We start from the raw sequence: 16,481 nt of genomic DNA, 5'->3' as shown, positions 1-16,481 counted from the left end.
GGCCTAAGATAAAGGACATACCTTGGTAGAGTCAACAGCTTCCTGGCCCTTGGTAGTGCTGCCCTTCAAAGCGTTCATCAGAGCCCAGATGGTGACCTCCGGATTTATATCGGGCTTATCGGTCTTGTACGCGAAAGTATAGGTCTCAACGTCAAGGACCTTCTTGGGCAGCAGGTTGAATGCGCGCTCGCCCATATCCTCGCGTAGGGCGTCGATCGCAGCCGTATCAGCAGCAGCAGGGGTCTCCTTGGTCTTGGGGCGGTTGCGGTTGCCTCGGGGCGCCATGATGATGTGTACCAAGCCGTATTGCGTGAGAAAGTGTGCGTACGGAATCGAATTGGGCCAGCGAGGGGAGGAAGGATCGTCAACTGGTGCTGCGTGGTTAGGTAGAAGAGATTTACGCCACGCGAACAGTGATTTAGATGAATGACTAAGCACATGCAAGGTAAAATAATCCTACAAACGGGGCCGTACGGGGGTCCGCCCGGGGGAAAGGGGGGGGGTGACCCAATTCAAAAATCTTCAAAATTGAATTTTGGAACTCTGCCCCTTGTGGCCTTCCGTAATTCCGGCCAGCCTCGCTAATCACGGCCACGCTCCCCCATCCGGCAGCTGCCCTCCGGCTTCACCTCCGGCCTCAAACTGTAGAGCCGCAGCATGCTTGACGTGAGACAGATGATATCCACGTTATCTTGGCTCATTTGAGCGATGTCCTTGTGATGCTCACGAATAGCCATGTTCAGGTATGTCCGACAGTTTTGCACAGCTTCCTGATCACTGGAGTTGCTGCGTTTTTCCGTGTGCAGGGCTGAAATCATGAAGATGTTGTAAAGTAGAGCATCGAACTGGAATCCTTTCTTGCAGAGAATTGTTATCCAGTACTTCTGGGAAAGCTCGTCCACTGCAAGAGACGGGCCTGTTTCGGTCATGTGTTGGTAAAGAAGCCGCAGTTCGAGTCTTCTTCGTGCCTCTGACTCGGGAGGATCTACAATATCTGGGGAGACCCGGTGCTCACACGGTGCGGGTTGGCTGCTAGGGGACGTTGCGCGGTCATAGGCGCATGCCAATTCCAGCCGTGAGCAGTGTGAGCAGACTGGCTTGGCTTCGTCGCACTTGGAAATTGTAAGTCAAGAGCGCCTGAAACGCCACGCACGTATTGACGATGCATTACTACTTGCCTTGACGCGACGGGTTCTGCATGTCTGACAACCCGTTCGAGACTTTTTGTGGAACAGCTTTGCAGGGCGCCTGCGCGCTGGTTTCGGACCACCCATGGTGAGCTACTATGATTCAGTGGCTGTGAATGAGCTCGGCTGGGAACGACGGCCTTTAATAAACGAGAACGATCGTTCAGAGTGATCTGCAAGGATAATAATGACCCACTCAATATGAAACGGGACGCTGAACGAGAACGAGGGCGAATAAAAATCGTCTGAGCAACCACCCACTTGTCAGATTCGTCATCTTGTGCCGAATACCGAGTTAATTTAGTGCTGACATCGCTCCATTATTCGCTGTTGCTAACAGTGAGTCTCGGGTCGCGGCACCTGTTAGCGCCTCGAGTCGTTCTCGTTCATGCAAGAAATGCATAGCGGGCTACCTCGAATATCTTTTGCTAGTTATCCTCAAGTTGTCGCATTGCCTGTAGCTTGTCAAGTATATAGGCTGTCTAGACACCCATTTGGAAATAATGTCAACCTCAATCCAGATATTTGTCCTTAGAACACCTGCAGGCTTCCCATCTTGTCATTTCTCTTCAACTTGCTCGGGTCATTCGTCATTGGCCTCAAACACCATGTCCGGAGAAGGCCTTGACCCCCTCAAGCGAATGCTTGTCAAAGGTCTAGCTAGCGGCATTGGATTGGCCTCTGAGAGCATAACGTCTTACAAAGAACGACGCAGAGCCGAGTCACCGACATCCAACACGGAAATCTGTGATGTTCGGAACAAAGGGACCCTCCGAGATAGACACCGGCACAGAAGCCCTGGCTCAAGAGGTTCAGGTCCAGGCGCCAGAAGACGCGCAATGGGAACTCGACGAGGCACAAGACGAGCTCTGCAATGTGGACAATTCACCAAGCCATCACCAAGAGATAGGGGATGCTACCAACCTGGGCCAGGGTCTCATCGACCGGCACCCTCCACCGCTGTATCCGGGAACCGGAGCAAGGCTGCCCAAACCCGTCATCTTGCCTCAGCGAAGACCCAAGACACGGAAACGAGGATTCATCAGAGCGTATGCCCCAGCCTTGAATGACGTTGGCATAGACCAGGAAATGTTTCTGGACTTCCTTGAGACGTTTCACAGCTCCACGCAAGCCTCGCCATGGCTTGACGCTATCAACCTTGCCAGTATGGGCCTCTCTCTCATCCCACACTTCCCCATGGCCGTGGGCATAGCCATCCAGGTCTCGATCATGGCAGCGAAATCTGTTCAAAACAGAACACGAACAAATGCCTATTTCAACAAGGCAAACGACGAATTCTTTCGGCCGCGGGGCTTGTACTGTCTGATTATGACTTACAGCCCCGACACGGATGAGTCTCGTGAGAAGACGGACGTTTCTTCCACCATTGCAAAATCCCTGAACCCATCCACCAGCCAAAAGCTATACGGCAAGTTCCGGGAGTCCAGCGGAAAGACATTCGGAGAAGTCGAGCTGCCAGAAGCTGCACCCCTTATCTTCCCAGTCCTCGACCAGACAGCCACAGAGAGCGACCAGTCGAAGTCGAAAAAGGCTAAAGTAGAGGGAGCTCAGGACTATGTGAGGGACTACTTTGACAAAAGGGCTCAAGCAAAGTTCGTCTTCAAGAATGCCGGTAGCGCTCTCATTCAAGGTCCAGCGCCCAAATTCACCTCTCGGTATGCCGATCCAAACCATCCTGCTAGTAGCGGATCGTTTCGATCGCTTGTGACAGGAGGTTATATCAATCCCCCTTCAATGAGTCGCCAACAACATCTCGCTGGTGCTGTGAGTAGTTGGTGTGCGGATTGGGATGGACGACAGCCAACAGGCCACTACACGCTCAAAGACCATGTATTTCAGACGGGAGGGATGCGCTCAGCCGGCCCATCGAGGGCTGAACATGTTCCATATGGCACGCAGAAACCTGATTCGTGCACTCGGGATGCCGGCCTAGGTGGTTTGTCAAGGCGAGGCGCAGACCGCGACAACATCCAAATAGGGCCTCTGTCAGTTCCCACGGCGGGAACAGTCGCGAAGAAGGCTCTTAAAAAGGTTAGTTCAGCTGCTGATTCCTAATATCACCCACTAACGCATGGTGTACAGAACATACTGTACCTCATGATCGTCAACATGCCATCGGACGAAGAGCTGGTGCAGGCGGCTGAGGAAATTGAGCGCCGAAGAAGCGAAGGCACCAAGATGCCTAGCATCTTGAAGAGGTTTCAATATTAATGGGCTATTAGGAGTTATTATTCGTTAAAGAGTAGCTAAATGTTGAAAAGTGTTATAACGACACTGCCCTTGAAAAGTTTTACTCATTTAATTAAGTCACCTCCGGTTACCCTCTAGCTTGCTGCTAATACCTACTATCTTGCAAGTTTGCCTTCAACACGGAGGTTAAGACAACAGTCAGGCTAACTGAACGGCTTGCAAAGCCAAAGAGCGTATGTTCAAAACTGTTTCTCCTGCCGTTATACGGGCGCTGAAGTATACCTTGAGGCCTGCACCAGGTGGTCGGGAGTGCCCAAGACTTGCCTATTACTGCTCCCATATGTTCTGTAGGCCACCTTGCGGCCGCAATTGCCGCAGTAGTAGCGGAACACGTAGGGAGCAATAACGCCGCATAGTGTTCCGAAGAAGAGTATTGCCGCAATCACGCTAATCAACTGTTAGTCAGGGTGGCGTTGATCAAGGACGCCCGGTTCATACTGTGTCATAACTGATGGATGCTTCTTGACCTTGGTTTGTGATGCCTGCCGGCAAAAGGGACAATCAACCACCTCAGGCTGTTCCCCGAGCAGATACAAGGGAGTTACTGTCTGGAATCCCATCGCAGGGATCCTCATCGGGTATTGCGCGTTATTATAGCCGCCTTGATTGTAAGAGGTCCCAGGTAGATACTCGCCAGTATAGCTATGTAAAAGCACCGGCGCATTCTGAACGAGATGCGTGCTTTCTGGGAAATCATTCGGAACAACCTCTGGTAGGGAGTTGTAATCGACCGCGCGCACATTGTTGGTACTACGCAAGGTCAGGCTTTGGTTCCCTTAGTTGAGAGTGTCTGAAAGGCTTAGTCAACGAACCTGGGCGTTTGTTGCTGCTGAGCCATCGGATGTGTTGATACCGCCGCCGGCTCAATACCGAGCGGGGCTCAGGCGACGGCAAAGACATTGCTTTCTCGAGTGGTCTTTTGACGTGTAATGCGAGCTGTGTCGATGCGCGTTGAAACCGGTCAATGGTTTCGCGTTAATCGTCGCCGTCGTTGAGGTCGCAGTCGTGTCGTCAATGGAGGCAAAGGATCGTGTTTGTGCTTGTAAGAAAGCAAAACCCTGAAGGGGGCCCTCTTCATTAAACGATGATCCTTGTGGATGCGATGTGTCGCATCATTGATCAATCCCTACCAAGTATTACTTTCAGGGTTACGGAGGACCATTTCAGAAGTCGTGTCCCACGCTAACGACGCCACACCCTCGTACCCCTGCTGGCTACCTAAGGATACATAGCCTTTAGGGCGCTTGCTCTATGCTTCCCCTGTAGCTCCCTGTATCTTCAGAGGTCTCCAGGGGCTAAGGACACCTGCTGCTATCTGCTAGCGGTGTGGGATGCGCTATAGATCTCGAGCTTGTAAGGGAGGCAAATGACGTGAAGTACCTCACGTACCTCGCTCACTCTGATTGGCTGTCTTAAAAAGTGTGGCTTAAAATCAGGACATGACTTTTGAAATGGTCCTCCGTAGACTTTTCCGGATTAATATTTATTGCGGTATACGGATTATCACTTATCTTATCACTTATCTTAGCGTTCCATTTAAAACCGATGCGTACTAGTTCCTGGAACCGACAAGGGTTCCGTTCGTCCAAGACGCGATCTTATTGGCTGAACAAGCGAAATCTGACACCCTAAACTCGCAGGCCGCTTGCCCTCAATAGTCAAGTTCCCGCCCTTGCCGTCTCCGCAAGCGTGTTCATGGCTTGCTGAAGTTCTCCCCCCCACCCGGGTCCGTCTCCCAGAAAGAGAGCCCGCTTCCTTCTTCAAAAGAAGCCCAACATCCCCGTTGGTCGTCTCGCTTGATTCCCCTCTTCACCGCTTAGCAGTAACCCATCAATCCTCTTCCTCGCTATTTCATCCGCCGCAATGACCGGCTCTAGCCCTACCAACCCGCCGCAGTCACCGGGAAACAATGTAGCAGAAGTCACCGCCGATACCGCGCCTGTCGAAGTGGACGCACCTCCTGTTTGGTCCCTCTTCGCGACTGTCCCAACCCAGCTAACATCTCCAAGGCCGACGATGGCGACTCGACTTTCGGTAGTGAATTGTAAGTCGCCATTCCTTTGGCCGAGCTTAATACTTATCCAGGCAGGTCAACGTATACGGCGTCTTTGACCTCTAGCGTCATCAACTACCCCACCGAGTTTGGTCGACGATATCACGCGTACAACGCCGGATGTAAGATTTTTGCCATGATTAGATGCAACTCTGACACGTCACAGCCTACAACTTTCCCAACGACGAGGCTGAAAGCGAACGACTTGACCTTATGCATCTACTCATGACCAAGGGCATCGGCAACAGATTGTTCCTAGCCCCAGTGGATCTTGACAAATCAGCTAGGGTTTTGGATATTGGCACAGGAACAGGCATATGTGTGTGTTTTGGCGGCTGATTCCGGCCTATGCTTACGGACGCAGGGGCAATTTGCGTCGGCGAGGAGTACCCCAATGCCGAGGTATGCCAGCCCTTCCCCCGGTACATAGTCAATGGCCACTGTTGACAGATTAGGTTATCGGAAACGATTTGAGCGCCATCCAATCAACTTGGTATGTTAAGCCCGAGCCTGGATATCGTAATGCTAATAGAAGAAGGGTTCCTCCAAACGTCAAGTTCGAGATCGACGACGTCGAGCAGCCATGGGTTAACGGTAACTTTGACTACATCTTTTCCCGCTACATGTCGACTTCAATCTTGGACTGGCCGAATCTAGTTGGAAATGTCTATGAGTAAGTGAGTTCACACATACACAACACTTACTAATCATCAGTAGCCACTTGAATCCAGGTGGCTGGGCCGAATTCCAGGACCTTGATCTTCTCTATTACTCAGAAGACGGCTCCATCACCGACGAGCACTACCTCATGAAGTGGATAAAGCTGTTCATCGATACAGCAAGGACGAAGCTGAACCGCGAGCCCTGCCCAGGGCCGAAACTCGAAGGTTGGGTCAAAGATGCTGGCTTCACGAACATTGTCCATCGAAAATTCCGACTGCCGCTAGGATCATGGCCCAAAGATCCACACATGAAGGACATCGGATTGTGTAATATTGCTCAGCTCATGGATGGCCTGGAGGCATTCTCTCTGAAGATATTTTGTGGAGTTCTGGGCATGTCGACAGACGAGGTTCTCGTGATGCTGGCCAAGGTCCGTCAGGAACTGCGTGCTCGTGCATTCCATGCTCAATTTAATTTATAAGTCTATACCTCAAATCCATCCTGGATCTGACCTAACGCATACAGCCACGTTGTATATGGTCAAAAGCCGTGATTTATTAGTGTTCAAATCATACTGAACTCGAAGCGATCGTACGGCGACGTGTTCTTGGCGGTCTGCTCCAATCCAAGCAGCTTCCACCATGTCAAGATAACACATTTCTGTACCCAATTTAAGCATTTTCGAAAACCCAATGCTACCGCAATAACCAAAATATCAAGCTTTTCTAGCTTTTCTAGGCTGGAAAACTTAGATCTAGACTGCTATTTAAATGGCTGCTCCAAGCAGCCGGTCCCTGACTCCTTTCCTTCCTCATACTCGCCAACAGCTCGACACTCACAAAGATGCCTTCCTCTACCATCCAAATAACTATCGTCGGGCCCCAAGGCTCGCAATGGCGTAGAACTGGGAAAGGGGCCACCCTCCATAGGTCCATAGCCTACGTCCAACTTCTCTAACTATATTCTATTTCTCTACTTTGCTGTCTGTTTATCCTAACTATTACTATACTTACTCTCTTAAAATGTTACTTTAGTTACCCCACCCTAACTATTATTATAACTACCCAATCCACCTATTGCTTGAATCCCTCGGGTAATGATGTAAATCTTGGCTTAAAAAGGAAATCTAATATATATTCTGAGATTTCTTTGAATAGCCAAGGTCTAGCACTATTTCCTGAGTGTCGATGTAAGCATCCAAGACCATTACTCGCAACTAGATCATTATAAACCCAAGGCACTTGGGCTTGGTAACGATGGAGCAGCGCTTTCTATAGCCTCCCAACGTGATGGACCCTGCCTCGCCTCATCAATAGGGGCCTCTCCAAAATTCGTCACGATTTGCCCATTCTCGTCCAAAGTCGCGCCGATATCTGATGTGGGTGTGTATGCTTTCGTCTGCGCGACCTCTTGTTGGCTAATGCCGGCCTCGTCTTTCGGAACCCATAATGTTGGTTTTGGAAGCCACAGTTCTGGCGGTAGATAAGTCCTCCTCGACCCTTCGGTCCGATACTCATGAGGGTGGGGGCCCTCCGATGCGACTTCGCCCAGGGGCAGAATATCCATGTTGAAATCTGGAAACAAGCATTGCATTGCGAAATATGAAAGGACTCCACGACGCTGTGCCCAATTCCAGGAGCCAAATCTTCTCACACAATACGGCAGGCCCGATCCCTTTGCCTCGTTCTGATCTGCCAACGTGCTGCTGATTCTGAACTTTGACAAGAAGAACGGCATGGTAGACCCCGTGCCTTTGTTGTTTGCGTGACCAACCTCGACGAAATCCTCTGTTTCACCCTGTTCCCCCTCCTCTTCCTCTATTACTGCGTCATTGAACATTCTCGCCGCCCGGGTTTGGTTTTCACATGTGTCTTCCCCTTGTCCATCTACTTGATCTTTTTTCTCACTCCACAAGTTTTGAGGGAGATCATGTAATAGCGGACTGATGGCCTGATTCAATGCCAAGTGCGCGGAACCCAGGACGACGACGAACGAGACCATGATGAAGGCTGGAATAAAGGCAGAGTTTAGAATGAATATCCCAGCTAGACATGCCCCAGCCAAGTAAAGCCCAGTCGCAATATGCAACAATGCCCACGGATAAAATAACCCTGTACTGTTCAAGTCGCAATCAACCACGTAGATCAGGTTGTACCAATACACCATTTGCAGGAAACACATTCCGCATACTGCAAAGATGAGAATTAGAGGGGCAATCCCAGCGTAACAAATCGCTGCAGGCTTGTGTTAGCTAGCCTTCCTTAGGTTGGCCATGATAATAGGCGTACCGATGACTCCCATGTTGGTGATTCTAGGGAAAGCAGTGCCCCAGTTCACTCGTCTCATTGTCTTCCATGTGCGATATCGCATCCTTGGTGTGCGATTTATCTTACATAAAAGATAGCGTCCGCCTAACTCAAGGATCGGGAAGACGTTGGAGGCGCCGTCAGCGAGGCATTGGATTAAATAAAAGAAAAAAAGAAGTTTGAGGCCCTTGGAAGGCTCGATGCGAGAAGATTTGGGGTCCTGAATGGGTTTTGAAGTATACTGGGCAAAATCGAGGACACAACCGATGTAAAAGATGTGACCAGGAACACCTGTATAACTAGAAAGGCGAAATAGGACTTTTGAGTGAACAACTCCACTGTGGTCAAAGACAAAACACCAGCTTGAACATCGCAAACTTGACGAGAGGTCAGTATGACAAGAGGAGGAAAAAGCAGGATGCCGAAAGTGACCTTACATCGCAGTAGCGCTGGAACAATACCTATCCACAGCATCAGGGCCAGAGCAGGTACGAACCCTTGAAGAAGCTTGAGCAGGTCCTTTGGAAGGTAATTTATCCATCGCAGAAATCGCATTTCTTTGCTCAAGAGCTCCACATTCGATGCTGCGCTGATGGTTGCGGTTGGAAGAGACCAGAAGATTATAGCAGCTACAATGAAGCCATATACGAATGATCTTCTGAACAAACGCTCTCGCCAACCCATTCTCAGAGACTGCCACAATATTTCGTTCGACCGTATCCCGAGGTGGCGGCCCATTTGCATTGGCCGATGGTGACGAGGCGTTGATGCACAGCGTGAGCATTCTCTTGCGTATCAAACTCGATAAAGGCGGCAGGCAGGATAGATTTTGGTGCCTGTACAAGTTGAGAACGTGATTTGAGTATTTGGGTGTTGACATGTTTTAGCCGAGAGCGGGCCCAAGTAATTGTGTCGACTGAGTGCCCGAATTGACCCCAGAGGCGGTGATGCGGTCGAGCTTCCACAGATATCCATTGCGCTGCAGGTAACCCTTCAATACCTGGTATTAATGTGACTGGTCTCTCCGGGCGGTTTCCTCCCGTGTTATTGTTTCTCGAGGTTGCAGCCAGCATGATTGGCGGTGAGATTGCCGAAGACGCTTGAGGCACTCTCTGCGTGCCTTGTTGGACTTGACAATCAACTCGATCTCGGCCTTCTCCAACTTTGCAGCAACCTTTTCTCTCTCCTAAACAAGGGCGACTAAATCCTTTGTGGTCCTCAAAACCCAGATATGCTTGACCGAGTTGCCATACAGCCGTCAAAGGCGAGATTTAGTCAGGTACTGTTCAGGAACATCTGTCAGAAGGATAGTCCGAAACGACAGATGTTGGGCATGATGCGGTGGTGAGGCGTGTTCTATACGTAGATCGACGTAGTAAATACATTCTCGTATAATGATGAGGAGAATAAAGCCTACGACCGTCAGCGTTTCCTGTCTTGTTTTCCAAAACACTGCCACATAGTGCCTCACTGAACCACAAAATAGCCACGACCATATGTGCGTATAACCTGCGAGTGTCCTTTATGTTTCCAATAGTTAAGAGGTCTATCCCGGTCAGACCTCTTCCTCCAGTAATGTGCAGAGGGAACAAGACTGGCCAGGCAATGCAACAGTCGACGACAAATACGAAGCGCAGAACCTTGAGGTACCGCGAAAAGAGGAACGCGTCCATTGAACAATGATTGATGATGAAAGCGTCCGGAATTTTGGAGAACGGTTTGATCCAATTCAAGATGCCATTGGGCAATGGCGGACTTGGCACTCTATCGATAGTGAGCTGGAGCGTTCCCGCATACAAAGCTTTAATATGCCGGTATATGGGAGTTGACTAACCGTGATGACCCTAAACCAGGCAGTGTCCGTGGCGCGTACACACGTGGACACCGGGGCCGCATGATCAAGAAGAGCACAATACTACTACTACATCCCTATGGGCTCTCACTTTTTCATTGAAAGGGCAATTCCATGTCCTCTCATTGGTCCATACCCCTGTAAATCCCCTTTCAGTTGAAAGGGCATTCGCACACGACGCCCCCGACCCATCTTTTATTTCAAAGTGGACGATCTGCTTTCTGATTGGATGCTGCAATCCTGCCCCTGTTATAATCGTTGCTGTGTTTTCTTTTTCTTCTCCCCAATCTTTGACATCTTTGGCCGTGCTAAACTATTTTCTACTGCTGTTGATGATTGAGTAGAAAGTAATTTCAACAATCGCGTCGCGTGCACGCGTTCCTACGTGTTCGAAAGAACAGTTGTAGTTTTACGCACGCAAGCAGATGGCTTTGTAGCTCACTTTCATCATCATCATCATCATCATCAATTGAATAACCTACCAGCATTATCTTCCCTTACGTTTGTGACTAAAAATGCAGTTTCAAGAAACCGAGCCTGATCAAGTCCTGGACATTGAGCAGAGCGAAACCACTAAATGGCTGCAACATACGGGCTGGCCACAGTTGTTCCGCAATCGACCACTTGATATTATTGCTGCATCATCACTACAGCCTGGACCAGCATGGAATGAAGATTATCTCCTAGGTTCATGGCAGGGTACCCAGATTTGGAGCTCCGTGGCGGTTGAAGCTCAGCTGCGAATTATACTACGTGGTGTCGACTTGATGTTCGATCGGGCCAAATTCACGTTAGCTAGGACGTCATACAGATCCCGCTGCTGGCTTAATACCTACTGGAAAGATGTATTCTGGCCACATGAGTTCCGAATTATATCCAGCCAGAAGAGATACATTTCCACATGGAAGAGGTTTATCTGTTTCATATTTAGGACCTTGCAATCCAGTCCACAATTGCGCCGAGAAATTTATAACTTGAGACTCAGACCTGATGAGGTCAAGATGATGCGGCATATACTGGACTTGGCATCCACTTTGCAGCAGCAAGGGAAAGAAGAATGGGATGATGATTCAGAATACGCAAGTCAAGACGAGGGGGAAGAGTCCAGTGATGGGGAGGACAACGAATCCCTCGAAGACTACGATGGAGAAAGTGTCGAAACTGATGAAGACGAAGATGTCGAATACGATAGCGGGGACAGAGATGAATTGATGGCCTTCACTCTCCCTCCTGGCTTCTGGCTACATCTATCTGAGGCCATCTTTCAACTCTCGATGATGTTCTGGACACACCGAGACCCCGCCGGAGACATGTCTTCCTCGGTGCTCATTCACTACACAGCAGTCATGGGGATCCAAAGAGACTCCCTTGTCTACAATTCGGCGTACAACTCGACGCCGAAACTGGCTGCTCTGATGTGGATTGGCCGTCTTTTGTTCCTCGAATACGCCTTGCCCGTTTACACCTACGACACCCTCGCCTTCCCTTGGCCATGTCGGACGAGCTACCCGTCCCAGCCCGATCGCCTGGACTCAATCCGCAGGAAGTATCTTCTCCGGGGGTGCTATACCCCCTTTGGAGAGATGATCGAACTGAAAGCATTTACGAAATCTATTATGAAACGAGAGGGCATCCCAGGAAATCTTTCCTGGGCTCCAGACGGCCGCTCGTTCACAATCGGTGACGACAAGAAAGTTCAGCTATCCGAATTCTGTGAGACATACCATAAGGTCATGGCGCAGGTTCACGAGCAGGTCAACGAGATGATGCTGGGCTGGGACCCTAGTATTGACCTGTCTACTATTCGGGACGACTTGACCTGCCGAACAGCTGGCTGGTCCTTCCTTCGCAAAGCTGAGAACAACCTGGGTAGCATTTGGAAGACGCTGCTACAAAGGCTTGAATCTTCTTCATTCCGTGGCCGACCGTTTATCAAGTCCGGGTCTTAGCAACCGGAAACTTGTATAGCATATCTCAACGCCGGCCTCCAGTTGAACAAGACTGCCTTTGCCGCGTCCCATGTGACAGCTAGTTTACCTGGCCGAGGCTCTGAAATAACCAGCATTCGATACATCAATACAAAACTGGCTATACGGAATGTCTTCTTTCATGGAGGCCAAATGATCATCATTATCAGCTACAACAAGGCCAGGGCGTCCAATAATTATGCCTTCTACATTGTTCGTTACCTTCCGCCGAGTCTTAGCCTGAGCTTCTTGAAATATCTCGCGATTATTCGACCAGTCTGGGAGTTTCTAGCCAAGCAGCTACATATGCCTCGCCACAGCAGCGGGGAATTTTTCTTTCTAGATCCCGGTGGCAAGAAAAAGCACTTATCCCCGACGCAAGCCACAAGCATCTTAAAGGACCTGACTCGAGATCTTGCTACGCCGTGGAGTCTATCGCTATACAGGCAAGCAGCTCTAGCTATTGCGAAACGGTATCTGAGGAAGCTTGTCGAGAAGACCAACTTTTACTACCCTTCCGATGCGACTGATCCCATACGCATGTTCGCAGCCGGAGCTGGCCACCATCCTCGCATGCTGCTGACCACATATGCCATCGACCGAGCTCTACCAGAAAGACTTCAGCCAGAGCTCCTGGACATGTACCAACGACTATCGGCCATCTGGCAGGAGTGGAATCAGCAGTATTACAACGAATATTGTTTGAATTCGAAGCTAGAGTCGCACAAGTCTCAAAGGCCGATAGCCCATGAGGACAGTGGATGTAAGAGGTTGGCAGATCATGATGATTCGGGTAGAGCCACAAAGAGGATGATGACTACTGAGAACGGCTCTGGCTATTGTGGGTATCCACGGCGCCGCTGAGCCGTCGCTGATCCCCACAGCGGCGCCGCGGCGAGGCGTGGCGCCCACCGGCTGATCCAGGCCCCCCGCGCGCCTGCGCCCGGCCAATGGTATCCCGGTATATCCACATCGGGCCCCCGCGCTGGCCACCCGGATGACCGTGGATATTCGCGAATATCCATGCTCCCTCGCTGATCGGCCCCTATAACTTCAGGGAGCTCCAGGGGGCCTCCAGCGCCCTCCAGAGCCTCCGGGGCACCTGGGGTGCCCCGGTCCTGCTGATCTGGCGCTGGAAGGCGCTGGAAGGCCGGCCCGGCCTGAAGATGATTTATATCTCTCTGCAGACCCCAGGCCCGTCTAGGCTGGCCTATTCTCTCTGAAGACCTCGTATGCGACGGATTGCATCAGCTGCCGCCTCTTTAATTGATATCCGACTATGACGACGAGAAAACGGGCTGGGAGGAAGAAGGCAGCGGCTGTAGCTGACTCGATAACCGTCAGGACCAGCACTGCAATGACTACTGCGACCGGGGCTGCCGCCGGAGCCGCTGCAGCCGGCACCAGGCACCACGGTCGCGTCGGGCTTAACGCGCGCAATAACGCTGAGCTACGTGCTAACGCACAGCATATCCTCTCGATGATCCAGGACGCGAGGCCGAGAAATACGCTGGCTGCGTATGAGCCGAAGCAGAAGGAGTTCAGGGACTTCTGCGAGCGCAAGCAGTATCAGGATGCAGATACCGTCACAGAAGACAAGCTCCTCCTCTTTCTTGTTGAGGAGGTTGCGGACCGGCCGCTCAGGGCCAAGAGCTACAAGGCGGCTGAGGATACTCTACAGGAGGCTACACGGCTTGCCTGGCGATCAGTCCGCAGCTATACGACTGCTATCACCGACTTGTATCGTGCGCAGAAAGCGCTCGGGATGAATACCCACCCTTCGCCCCGGGAGGATAACGTTCGGGAGTACCTCAAGTCCCTCCAGCGCCGGGATGCACAGCAGGATAAGGCCAGCTACGCCGATAAAGGCCGTGATACCCTCCTCGATGGGTATACGGAGCAGGAATTCGAACGTGTCTGCTACGAGCTCTGGGCGCATAGCAGCACTGCTGCTGAGTGCCACCTGCGGACTCTCGTGGATCTGCTGCTCGGGCACTACATGCTGACCCGGGGCGGCGACCGCCGCGCAGTTGAGATCTCGGACCTCTTTACCTTCGAGTTCGAGGGGGAGGGCCCGACCCGCTGCATGCCCCTAATCTTTACAACAAGGGCGGGAAAGCAGAACCAGCATGGCCGTCTTGAGACAGCCGGAGCCCTCCGGAATAAGAATCCGATTATCTGCATGCTGAGCGGCCTTGCCTTCTACCTCCTCTATCGGTGGGATATAGCTGCCGACGAGCCGTTTCCAGACCTTAGCCGGAGGTCTGCATGGTATGATACGCGGCTGATTAGAGGGAGCGGGAGCGGGTATGACCATACAGCAGCCCTCTCATATAACTCGCAGCGAGACTGGGTCGTTAAGGCATTTACATATGCCGGCATCGCCTCGAGGAAGAAGACGCACGTTGGCCGGAGCTCGGGGGCCAAGACGGCCGAGCTGAAGGGGATCAGCGAGGACCAGATCCGCCGGGCAGGCCGCTGGAACCAGGAGCAGATGATCGGCTGCTACCTGAACTCCCTGCCTCGCAAGTTCATGCGTACGATGGCCGGGCATCTGCCACAGAAGGGGTGCTTCGAGATACGCCGTGCTGCCATTATGCCGCCGGAGACCCTCCTCTCTCTGATCTGGCCAGACCTCGACCGTTGGAAGGGCCGGTTCGGCCCTGCCCCCGATCAGATTAACGACCTTGCAGCCATGGGGCTTACGAGCCTACTCTCATACCTCCGTGAGGTCATCCTGCAAGACTCGGTCTTCCTGATCAAGCAGTTCCCAGATAGCCCGGTTTGGAACCACCCGGTCTTTCAGCACGAGGCCTACTCGCAGTTCGCACAAGAGGTATCAGCCCTCGTGCAAGAAGAGGGCGAGAGGCCGAGCCAGCTAGCCCTGCTAGCCCAGGCCGTCCCAGCTCTTGCAGACTACCTCCAGTCCGTCGATACCCGCAACGACACGAGGATCACCAGCCTACGGGCCGACCTTAGGGCGGATCTGAGAGCCGACCTACGAGCCGAGCTTCAGGGCGTCAGGGAGCAGGCCTCGCAGCTCCAGTCGCTCTTCTCAACTGGCCTCACCTTCCAGCTCAAGACAGCCGCCACCCCTGGTCTCCTGCAGCTACAACCAGCACCAGTACTGCCGCCAGCACCAGCACTTACCGCCGCCGCCGCCGCCGCTGCTGCTAAAGAGGCCCAGAGCCAGTATACAACAGATTACTCAAGCAATAGCAGCAACAGCCGCTCAGTGACCCCAGGGCTAGAAAGACCGCCACAGCATCGTATGTGCCGGGAGGTTAAGACAGTCAGGGACTTATGGAGAGAGTGGACGGTCGGGCTACGAGGCCAGCAAGCTATTGCTACTCTCGATAGCCGCTGGGGAAGCCGGTGGCGGGCTGGCCGGCAGAGCGAGGTGCAGTGGTACTCCCTACGGCTCGAGGTCATCAAGGAGATTCGCCGTATGGCGCAGGCTCAGCGTATAAGCGAGGAGGCTGCGATGTATGCTATAAGCCTGCAGCAGCAGCAGATGGGCTACTCAATTGACCAGCTCTGCAAGTTCCTCCGAGCTAATAGAAAGACCCGGCTAACTATGCAGAAGAAAAAGAAGTAAAAAAAAGAGGTCGGCAGTATCTATAGGGTTTATAAGTAATTCATAATCTACAATCTCTATCTTCCTCTCGTGGGCTGTGAATAGGCCGCCTCGGGCTAGGCAAGCAGTTCGCGGCCCTCCGGGCTGCCTGACGGATCCGGGATCGGGGGGCCCTGCTCGATAGCTCCAAGCAGGTTCCCGATCATTGCGCAAAGATAGAGACCCTCGATTACGTAGGAATTGCGTTACGCCGGTCAGGCCGGGCGACCGTGGAGAGGGGGTAATATTCGAAGTCGCTGAGGGCACGGACGTGATTTGGCGGCGTTGTGGCGCTAAGCCGCTGAATCAGCCACCAAAAGGCCGCCGTGGATATCCTATTGATATTGGACACGACCATCCGGACGGATTTCTTTACAATGCCCAGTACCAGGTCTTGATATGCGTCACATGCGGTTCAATCATTCAGCCCGGCCCAAAGTCATCTTACTCTCATCTAAACGGCATTCATCGTATCACTGGGGTAGCCTGCAAAGCCTTAATAGACCGCTTCAGTTCATACAACCTTCGCCCGTTCGATCAACTTGAGGTTCCACGCGAGAAAGTGC

At 51.9% G+C, this 16,481-nt stretch overlaps 8 protein-coding genes across 8 annotated transcripts; 5 read left to right on the top strand and 3 right to left on the bottom strand.

Annotated features, from left to right (window-relative positions):
- Positions 1–581: 581 nt before the first annotated feature.
- Positions 582–929, bottom strand: BGZ61DRAFT_540940 (uncharacterized protein; the record flags this gene model as incomplete). The annotated part of the gene is made up of 1 exon (XM_046254975.1): positions 582–929. The coding sequence occupies one exon, from the start codon at positions 927–929 to the stop codon at positions 582–584; it is 348 nt and encodes a 115-aa protein (XP_046094828.1).
- Positions 930–1,919: 990 nt separating this feature from the next.
- BGZ61DRAFT_594451 (uncharacterized protein) lies at positions 1,920–3,419 on the top strand (the record flags this gene model as incomplete). The annotated part of the gene is made up of 2 exons (XM_046256852.1): positions 1,920–3,239; positions 3,291–3,419. The coding sequence occupies exons 1-2, from the start codon at positions 1,938–1,940 to the stop codon at positions 3,417–3,419; spliced, it is 1,431 nt and encodes a 476-aa protein (XP_046094827.1). The 5' UTR covers positions 1,920–1,937.
- A 2-nt stretch (positions 3,420–3,421) lies between these two features.
- Positions 3,422–4,489, bottom strand: BGZ61DRAFT_466687 (uncharacterized protein). Its single transcript, XM_046247697.1, has 3 exons — positions 4,271–4,489; positions 3,897–4,208; positions 3,422–3,845 (listed from the first exon to the last, which is right to left on the bottom strand). The coding sequence occupies exons 1-3, from the start codon at positions 4,294–4,296 to the stop codon at positions 3,659–3,661; spliced, it is 525 nt and encodes a 174-aa protein (XP_046094826.1). The 5' UTR covers positions 4,297–4,489; the 3' UTR covers positions 3,422–3,658.
- A 655-nt stretch (positions 4,490–5,144) lies between these two features.
- On the top strand, positions 5,145–6,894 carry BGZ61DRAFT_466685 (S-adenosyl-L-methionine-dependent methyltransferase). The gene is made up of 8 exons (XM_046247696.1): positions 5,145–5,420; positions 5,468–5,502; positions 5,548–5,633; positions 5,678–5,830; positions 5,876–5,913; positions 5,967–6,004; positions 6,050–6,184; positions 6,229–6,894. Exons 1-8 carry the CDS (start codon positions 5,322–5,324, stop codon positions 6,653–6,655), a joined length of 1,011 nt encoding a protein of 336 aa, XP_046094825.1. The 5' UTR covers positions 5,145–5,321; the 3' UTR covers positions 6,656–6,894.
- Positions 6,895–7,398: 504 nt separating this feature from the next.
- Positions 7,399–8,475, bottom strand: BGZ61DRAFT_486597 (phosphate metabolism protein-domain-containing protein; the record flags this gene model as incomplete). The annotated part of the gene is made up of 2 exons (XM_046249876.1): positions 7,399–8,408; positions 8,463–8,475. The coding sequence occupies 2 exons, from the start codon at positions 8,473–8,475 to the stop codon at positions 7,399–7,401; spliced, it is 1,023 nt and encodes a 340-aa protein (XP_046094824.1).
- Positions 8,476–10,847: 2,372 nt separating this feature from the next.
- Positions 10,848–12,281, top strand: BGZ61DRAFT_486596 (uncharacterized protein; the record flags this gene model as incomplete). Its single annotated transcript, XM_046249875.1, has 1 exon — positions 10,848–12,281. The coding sequence occupies one exon, from the start codon at positions 10,848–10,850 to the stop codon at positions 12,279–12,281; it is 1,434 nt and encodes a 477-aa protein (XP_046094823.1).
- Positions 12,282–12,380: 99 nt separating this feature from the next.
- On the top strand, positions 12,381–12,575 carry BGZ61DRAFT_303252 (uncharacterized protein; the record flags this gene model as incomplete). Its single annotated transcript, XM_046238707.1, has 1 exon — positions 12,381–12,575. A coding segment is annotated over one exon (195 nt), but the record flags the coding sequence as incomplete, so codon positions are not given.
- Positions 12,576–15,076: 2,501 nt separating this feature from the next.
- BGZ61DRAFT_466677 (transcriptional activator of glycolytic enzymes-domain-containing protein) lies at positions 15,077–15,956 on the top strand. The gene has a single exon (XM_046247695.1). It carries the CDS (start codon positions 15,571–15,573, stop codon positions 15,895–15,897), a length of 327 nt encoding a protein of 108 aa, XP_046094821.1. The 5' UTR covers positions 15,077–15,570; the 3' UTR covers positions 15,898–15,956.
- Positions 15,957–16,481: the final 525 nt, after the last annotated feature.

Source organism: Ilyonectria robusta (assembly GCF_021365365.1).
Source record: "Ilyonectria robusta strain PMI_751 chromosome Unknown BGZ61scaffold_51, whole genome shotgun sequence".
In the NCBI taxonomy this organism is placed as follows: domain Eukaryota; kingdom Fungi; phylum Ascomycota; class Sordariomycetes; order Hypocreales; family Nectriaceae; genus Ilyonectria; species Ilyonectria robusta.
This window is presented reverse-complemented; position numbering and strand designations above follow the sequence as displayed.

Bases quoted from the DNA above. Each gene is read 5' to 3' on its own strand.
- BGZ61DRAFT_466687 (XM_046247697.1), bottom strand. From the start codon at position 4,296: ATGGCTCAGCAGCAACAAACGCCCAG. The intron at 4,209-4,270 runs GTTCGTTGACTA...GACCTTGCGTAG, and splicing joins CAGCAGCAACAAACGCCCAG to TACCAACAATGTGCGCGCGG. The intron at 3,846-3,896 runs GTATGAACCGGG...ACAGTTGATTAG, and splicing joins CATCCATCAGTTATGACACA to CGTGATTGCGGCAATACTCT.
- BGZ61DRAFT_466685 (XM_046247696.1), top strand. From the start codon at position 5,322: ATGACCGGCTCTAGCCCTACCAACCCGCCGCAGTCACCGGGAAACAAT. The intron at 5,421-5,467 runs GTTTGGTCCCTC...AACATCTCCAAG, and splicing joins TCGAAGTGGACGCACCTCCT to GCCGACGATGGCGACTCGAC. The intron at 5,914-5,966 runs GTATGCCAGCCC...TTGACAGATTAG, and splicing joins AGGAGTACCCCAATGCCGAG to GTTATCGGAAACGATTTGAG.
- BGZ61DRAFT_466677 (XM_046247695.1), top strand. From the start codon at position 15,571: ATGTGCCGGGAGGTTAAGACAGTCAGGGACTTATGGAGAGAGTGGACG.